Source organism: Perca flavescens, chromosome 11 (assembly GCF_004354835.1).
Source record: "Perca flavescens isolate YP-PL-M2 chromosome 11, PFLA_1.0, whole genome shotgun sequence".
NCBI classification, from domain to species: Eukaryota; Metazoa; Chordata; class Actinopteri; order Perciformes; family Percidae; genus Perca; species Perca flavescens.
In genome coordinates, this window is record NC_041341.1 from 19,012,542 (window position 1) to 19,021,282 (window position 8,741).

Below are 8,741 nucleotides of genomic sequence, written 5' to 3' on the forward strand. Positions count from 1 at the left end.
TCTCACAAAATGAGCAGTGTAAAATCTTGGCATGCACAATAACATGACATAATCACAAGCGACTTTAACTCTCTACACGTACCTCCTTATTTACCTATGCCTTATGTTAACAGAATACAGCCCTGTTGAGCACATGCAAAACTTAAATAGGCTACAAGCATTTTTTTTTCTTTCATCATCTGATGAATAAGTTCCTTCTCTCTTCCTGTCTTGCTTACAAACTAAAATTACAAATTCATCAATGGTCAGCAAATTTTTATTTACAATTTTTATTTGATTTTTTACAAGTTTTATTTAAACACTATGACATTCGACATATGCTGTAAGTCCACCAGCACAGTTTAACAGTGGAGTTCTGCTTCTAAATTATGGCACTGCAGCTCTTTAACCACATCCTGTTACACACCTTTGAAGCTTGTTTCAGATATATTCACAAACAAGCTCCTGTAACATACAGCAGGACTGTGAATAGCACAAGGTGAGATGTAAAGGAGATTTGACATGTCATAAAACTTTCTTGTCAACACTGGTGTTAAGGAGTTACTTTGTATATTAATCAGGGGTTTTGCCATCTCAATTGCCATTGCAGAACCAGTATCAAATACTAACACTACTAACACAAGTGCTTTGGAAAATTAAAATTGACACATAAGTGCACAAAATGTGGTTATATATCAGATAAATGCTAATCATGTGCAGACAGTGTGGAACTCTACACTGTAAGTATAACTGTGAGTGAAACATCAATGTGACTGCATAAGGAGGAGAAGTTGACACATTGTGTAGCTTTGAGGATTTGTCAAGAGCATTATCGTGTTCGGGTATGATGTATACAAGCTGAAAGGAGTTAACTGGAGGGCAACGTCATTAGTGGAGCTTTGGTTCTTTGTATCCAATAACAATAATCACAATGAAGAATCAATGCCATGTCCTATTATTCATGGGGAATATTGCCAGAAATCTTTGATGTTATTACAAAGACAATATAGATAGTGAAAAACGTTTTTTCTTTCCAAGTGGTTAGCTACACAGAGGTGCTTTCTTCACGAAGGTAGAGGTCTGACTTAACATATATAGCGTTCTGGTCAGTTCTTCAAGCTCAACTTTAGTCTGCACTCTGGACAGACAGAGGCAGTCTGTTCTCAGAAGGAAACTACTTGGTTTCCTGCAGCATTTTTCAGCCTAACCTGCAACTGTGACAAAGCAGAAACTACATAAACAAAACGTTGGTCAAAAAAAAAAGACACCACAGAAGAAGCGATGGCGGGGCTACGTAAAAGCAGTAAAATAGAAAAGGCCCTGGTTCCATTTCTTAATTCATCTGCCTTTATTGCCTTGATAACTGCGTGTCCCTGTAGACACCGTGTTTATTCATTTACATAGGGCTGTGCGGCCCACTTTGCCAGTGTTAGGACCACTTACTCAGCATCTGAGCTAGAAGGACAAACTCAGTTTGCATGTGTTAACATTTCTGCATATACACCTCAGTGTTTGAGATTTCTAGTTCTACTTTTTTTGAACACTTTCAATTTCCCTCAGCTTGAACTAATGTTAAAGATATTCAATATGCAGCATTATCGCAGTACTGATTATAGTTCTGTAAAAAAAAAAAAATGGACCCCAAGACAGATCAGTCGATTTCCTGATGAATATATCACTTTATGGCTCATCTCAAGAGTCGATTTCTCCCTCAGCTGTAGAGGTCAGATATTTCGCTCAACTGACCCGTCAAATACATCACTTTTAAGACAGCTTGTCCGAGCTCTGTATTGTCTATGTATCAACCTAAAACACTCACTTCCAGTGCTCACATCATATGATTACTGCCACACAATAAACACATGCAGACTGGTGTCTTACTTCACACTTACAGTATTCCTCTCACTTCCTTTTTCTTTGTCACGTGTGATCACTATTATCATGCTAGCATAAACCCTCACCTTGCTCTTGGAGTCCTAAAGTTATAGCATGTAACACTGTGAATTATTCCTGCTCGTACATATACACTATAAGTACATGAAGAAATTGGTGCTGAAAGGGGGCATTTAGGTTTCTAGGCTCACAGATGGTGAGCTACTGAGCTCACCAGGGTGACTCTTGCAGCTGAAAGGTTGCATGCACATGTCACATTCAATCACACTACACTGCATCTCCATCAGTGCACTCGGGACACATCTGCCTAGCTATCCAGATGGCAAACATGTAGTCCAGCAAGCCAATGAAGTCTTTCTTGTTGGAATTAGGTTGCTTTTGTGTTACTAACCCTGTAATCTTTCTCACTTCCTTGTATGGTTCTACATACATGGAAGTGTAGTGAATGGTTTTGAAACATTAACACCACAATTAAGGGACATACAACCAGTTAAATTAATTAATATATAATGTTTTTATGTTTATGGCTACACAGAAATGTCTCAGTTTCTCAGTATTGCCAAATCCAGGCTACTTGACTGGTTAGTTTCAACTTCAACATGTTCCCCTTTTTCTGTGCAGTTTGTGTTTTCAATACATTGTCATGGTTAGCATGGTCAGTAATTTTGCAGTTTTTGTGACCAATACAGATTTGGGTGAAGCTTTTCTGTTCATTACTCTAATTAAAGGTTAACAGAGAATAAGAAACAGGTCACACAACTCTTTGTATTTACTCTGCCTTTGTATTTGCCCTGTGGATGTGGTTTCAAATAGATGTATTACATTTTAGATAGCTACTTAGCTTTTTCAGAGATTCCTATCAAAAATAATGCACACAGATAAATGTTCGTATGTCTCTGCTAAGTGATCAGTTTTATAGCCAGATAGATGGATAAACTCCTTCAGCTGTCACATACCTCACGTATAGCACAAGGCACGTATTCTGGGGTTGTTTTGGGGAGATACTTTTGTCACACATAGCAACCATTATGGCGTGTCATGGGATTGGCCACCTTACACCCTCAGCCTTTGTGTCTACCTATCACACAATGGTAGTGCTGCATTTTCCCACCGCGGTTATGATAATGAAGACAAAGATGTATTCTCCTTGTCTTGGTGCAGTCTGGCTTAAGAACATAAAAACGCTGAACCTCCCTATACAGATAAATTACCATTTTTGTCACAGCTTCAACTTTTTATTACACTATATGGTTAATCGTGAAAATGTAGTAAACATTTCTTAAATAAATCAATCTGCATCTGTACTATGACTGAGCTATGTTCATAATAACTTCAGATATATTTTGACAGTAATAGATTTTCTATTTTACTGTTGATAACATTCCATAATGTTCCTCTTCCTAATGTATCTATAATGTTATTCTATGCCAGTGACAAAACAGATAAGTGGACCCACCCATTTGGTACCATTTGTTTTAAATGGACCTCTTAAACATTTTAATGATTCACATCCTGTCTCTTGTCCCTATGTACTGAAACAACAAACAAAAACAACAAATTAACACAATAACTTCAACGTCTCAGTGTTCAATGTCAGCTTTTTCTGAAAAAAATGTTATTGGTATTTTAACTGGTGGCATAAACAACAATAAACTTCTGGCTGGCTATAACGAGCATGCTGGAGCTGTGATTTATTTGCTATAATGCATCAGGTGTTCCATTAGAGCACAACATATTGGCTAAGGCAAACATCGGTCAACAACATTTCTGCTGTGCAGCATTAAATCCCTGGAAAAGTAAAGCTGTGCCTAAAAATGAAAAACATGGTAGACAAGTTCAACTTTTTTTCCCCAGATGGGGTCAAGAGTATCAAGCATTCTGTCGACCTGCTCAGTGTGAACCAAACCAGCGGAAAATAGTTCAATAGGGAGTAGAGTTTCACTTGTTTTACTTCACCTAGCAGCTATTAGGATTAAGGATTAGTCTACAATGCTTTATTTTCATAGTTGAACATATTTCCCACAAAAACATTCCATCTTAATGAAATGCTACGTACGTACAGCAAAACAACCAAACTGTGTCAGGAGAGAAGCGGAGGCTCAACCTAATTCCTGAAATCACCACTATTTTCACGGATTTAGTGATCCTTGTCAACAATTGCTTGCTTAATTGAATTGATTTAGAGCTCTGAACAACACTGCAGTCTCTGATTATGTGAACATGTGTGGAAAGCTAAAAATCTCCTGTCTGCTACCATGGAAACAGTGTGCAAGAAAGATGGACCGGGCATTAAGGTTTTAGGCTGAACACGAGGAAGGAGCAGAGACATAGAGATGAGTTTCACCGTGCTGCTGCAGCTGTGAGATCCTGTCACATCCTCCTGCATGTTAAAACAATAACCTGTAGGAACAAGCATTGTTTTTACCCCTGTAGTATTTCCTGTTAAATAAAAAGACAATGTCAGGGGAATTTGCTCTTATTATCAAAGGGTGTTTACTTATTGTATTTTGTGTATTGTATTGGTTTAAAAAAAATTAGACACTGATTTAGTCAATTTATTTGCATTAGTAAAGCAAATAGGTATTGATCATCCCTTCTTCTCACATTGTGAAACAAGCCAAGACTTAAAGATGTGTGGTGGGAGGAGAGCTGCCCACCCAGGATTTGCTGCTGCTCTGGCTTATATATGTGTCACACCGGGCCTCTGATAAATCTCTTAACAGGTCTGCAGCCCTGGAGAGAGAAACACACCTACAGGATAGTGCACCAAGCAGAGGGGCCATCACAAGTCACATCCAGTACAATCCATCTAATCTGAAACATAGCTACAGTCTTTCATACTGTGAATGTCCAACGGAAACATGAGGTGAAGTGGTAAAGTGGTTTACGATCAAACCTTCCTTATACTATGTTTTATAGCCAGGAAGATGTATGGAGATGTAGAACCCTGACATATACTTAATAGTACAGCATGTTCTTTTTTTTTTTTTTAAACCACATATCAATCTCGCGTTTGTTTACGCTGCACCATCCTGCATGTCCCACCGTAGATCAATTAAGTTATTTCTAAGCAACTTAGGCAACAATAACACTACAATGTGGTCGTTGATATACAGTATTAGCCTCTTTGGGAGCAGCATTCCTAGTGTGGCTTCTCAAAGCACATCACGCATGTAGCCATAGGCACTCTGGGAGGCATCTGTGTTCCTAGTAGTGGGCTGCAGCCGGGCCAGAGGGTGCCCGTCACAACACTGGCAGATGGCCTCTTGGTGCCTCAAGCCAAGTTCACCACAATTGGCCCTTAGTGTCATTTCATTGTCATTTGCATTCCTTTTCCGTGGACAATTTTCAGGCCTTGTGTGGGCAGACTCACATAAGCAGCATCAGTAAAAAAGGTAAGTCAGTATGGTACAGTAAATATTTTGATCTTTCCAACATGTCTGGTGTCCGTGAGCATGCTGCAAAACCCTTGAGCTGCATTTGCGTAGGAAGGTTGTCAATATAAATCAGTCTAAGGCTAATTATACCGTAGCAGTTTAACAAAGCGTAGAGAGAGTGTAACAGGAGAAAGCAGTATCTTGTAATGTGTAATACGGCTACTGTTTTCCCCAAAGCACACATTGTTATAGAACACTGAGGAGCTGTTGTGGCAAGACTGCACATAAGGATGGTAGAGAACTAAGAGGGGGGAGGCTGGCATCACAGATGTGTGTAAGAGTATAAATTGGGGTATTTTGGTGCTTTTTAAAAGGGGAAATAGAAAAATAAATGAACATGTCCTTTTTCCTATACTAAAACTGACCTTTGATCAAATGCAGCCTCGTGGGAAAGAGGATGAATGTGAGATTGTGCCAATCCCTCAGCAGAGCCTATTGTTACAGCACAGCTGTTATGGTCTATAGTGTTTAGTTACGTAATCCCTCTCCCCGTCCCCACATGATATACGACTGTCGTCCCTGTGCAGCAGAATGAGGTAAAAGAGGTTCTCTCTTGGTGACAGTCTCCAAATAGTGCAGCCTCATCAACATTGTGGTTTACACATCCAATGAGGTCACCAAGGCTTTGGTTAACTCGTGTCACTCATTCTGCTACAGTAATGATCACAGTCCTCAGTGGGGACATTTATCTAATTTTAATAAACTTTTTACAATCAGCCTCAACCTAGTTTAGGTACAGGCTGTTCAGTGTGCACCTGCTATTTGTGATAACAGTAAAGGGCATCAGGGGATACCCAGTTGACAAGAGACAGGTAATTCTGACTGCAATTCATTTTCCATCACCATAACCTGCAATAAAGTCAATGTTCTGTTATGCTAACATTTTAAATAAATTGTATCCAAACGCGAGGCTCAATTTGACAAGAAGATGGGACTTGGGGTGGAGGGATTCTTGCAATAGGAAGCTGTTGTAGTTACAGCTGGAGGCAGGGTGGGGAGGTACTCTTGCTCAAGCTTTGTGTAGCTGCAAGGAAAGAACTCTGGTGTACTGTACAAGTTTAGACCAGAAGTTTGCTCTGGAGTCAAAAAAAAGAAAGTGAACTAGATTTTTCCAACTATATTAAATCCAATGCTTTGTAGGCTCTAGTCATACTGTAGGTATTGAAACGGTTACCCCGCCCATCAGTTATTACAGGTTGGACGGCCTTTCTTGAATCCTTTGCATTTGATGTAGAGAGTGCAGAAGCAGCGTAGCCCAGATGTACATTAGGCTTACAAATAAATCTGAAATGCCAAGCCTTTGCTGGGACAGTATTTGTTTGAAAAAATAAAAAATTACTTTTAGCAGAAAGTCACACTTTAGGTCAGTTTGTAAGCTTCGCTGTGCTGCTCTAAAGACTGATGAAACATCTACGAAGTGCTACATGCCATCAGAGCTGGTTGAGAGGAGAAGCTTTCATGCCCAGCGTGGTATAAAAATAAATTCCTACAGTGGAAAACCACAAGGACACATTCAAGTCGGTTTACATTTTTTATTTTGCATATTTAACAAACTTGTGCATTCCAGATTTTGTTACAAAACACTATGTGAGAATTCACAACTGGCCAGAGAAGGGTCACAACTGGCCAGAGAAGGGTTACAAATCAGAGTGTAGATCCCTCATGACACATCTGCTCGATAGACGCACCACCAACGATGCATCCAGTGCAACATTATTCTGACATCAGCCACACTTCCTTAATGTACAGACATCAAGCCACACTTCCTTACTGTACAGAGAGTTTTACATGTTTTGGCAATTTGTACCTCAAACTTGAAATACATATTTGAACAGGAAAAAAAAAAGGCAAAAGCTTGTGGAATGTACAGTGCACAGGACTGGTCTTCATTGTCCCGACGCCTTCTCTTGTTCGATGACTGCAGGAGGGGGAAAAGAATGAACCGGTTTGAAACATTAGTTCCAATGGTTAACCATAGCAACTAAATGTGTTGGCTTAAGGTCATTAGGTAGGATACGGCACATACTTTCTTTGGTTGGCAGTGTGTTTTTCTCTGCGGTCTCTGCCTTCTTCAGCTTGCTCTTGTCGAAGCTTTCGACTGCCGAGACGTCAGGTTTGTCAGACATGTCTGCAGATGGTCTAAACAGAAGACACCTTATTAAAATTAGCAGTCAAACTGAATTTAATTAGAACACACCTGGGCATGTAGACAGCGAATTAGAGCATTTAAAAAAATAAATAAAAAATAAAACTACCTTATGCAGAAGTGACAACTAGGGCTGAGAAAGACAATTCATGCAGACCACGACGTATGTGCATGCGTTCATCAGCGGCCGACTTGAGAAACTCTTTGTGTCAGTTAGTGAACGTGTGCAGCTGAGGGGCCACCGCCCTTTAATGTAATCTAGATGAGCAGACGGTTTACAACTAACCCCAGTCTTAATAAACCTTACCCACTTATACCCTTATAGGCAGAGCACATGTAAGCTACCGAATGTTTGGTTCAGATTATCAAAAATTACTAACAGCATTAAGTATTAGGTTTCATAGACATTTTATGCCATTTATTCATTCTATAGCATCTTGTTTAAATAGGCAAGCCTTTAAGTTACACTCCGATTAACTCCAGCAGTTTTTAAACACGCCATGCACAGCGGACACTCACAGCCCAATCGAGCCAGGACATCGCGAGACGAGAAGAGAAACGTAACAAACTAAAACAGAGTGGCTAAAATCATTCAACAGTAAAGCTTAGACGAAAGCAGGCTCAAAACAAACTTGCACTCACCTGGGTTTCAGCTCAGCTAAATTAAGTTATAAGATGCACGTCCCGTTGGCGAAGCAGCAGAGTGATGCCTGCAGCGTCAATCACACTTTAAATACTGCGCAGTATGCAAATGATCCTCTGACGTCACATCCACTGTCTCGAAAGCCTGCTTTGGTACAAATGTGTTTTTGCGTTTTCTCCTGTCATGAAATACAGTGTCTTTATCATCATAGCACTTCCAGGTTGTTTGTTCAAAGCGGCCAACACGTAGGCAACAGGGTGATTTATAAGTGAGACAATGATTTGAAGGTTTAGGTTTAACTTGCACAAAGTGCCCTAAAACTGTGTCAGGGGGCGACATCTTGAGGGCAAACAAAGTAATAACCAGGACGTGAAGATGGTGACAAACGTCCAGTGTGGATTCAGAATTTACATTTCATTGCTGACAGTTTTGGTTGTGCACATCTTGACAGTGTTTGTTTTAATTCTTTAATAATTTAGTCTAGATAAATATACACAACAAATAAACACATAAATTAAAGGAAAATGCAGCACATTTATATTTATACAAAATTAATAAATGTCCCTTTTTTTGGTTGATCTTGGGACCTTAAATATATTTAAAAGTCTAAGTTAAATGGCAAACAGATAACAGACTGAAGCAT

At 39.5% G+C, this 8,741-nt stretch overlaps 1 protein-coding gene across 1 annotated transcript; it reads right to left on the bottom strand.

Annotated features, from left to right (window-relative positions):
- Nucleotides 1-6,827: 6,827 nt before the first annotated feature.
- tmsb4x (thymosin beta 4 X-linked) lies at nucleotides 6,828-8,205 on the bottom strand. Its single transcript, XM_028590838.1, has 3 exons — nucleotides 8,098-8,205; nucleotides 7,336-7,448; nucleotides 6,828-7,227 (listed from the first exon to the last, which is right to left on the bottom strand). Exons 2-3 carry the CDS (start codon nucleotides 7,433-7,435, stop codon nucleotides 7,196-7,198), a joined length of 132 nt encoding a protein of 43 aa, XP_028446639.1. The 5' UTR covers nucleotides 7,436-7,448; nucleotides 8,098-8,205; the 3' UTR covers nucleotides 6,828-7,195.
- Nucleotides 8,206-8,741: the final 536 nt, after the last annotated feature.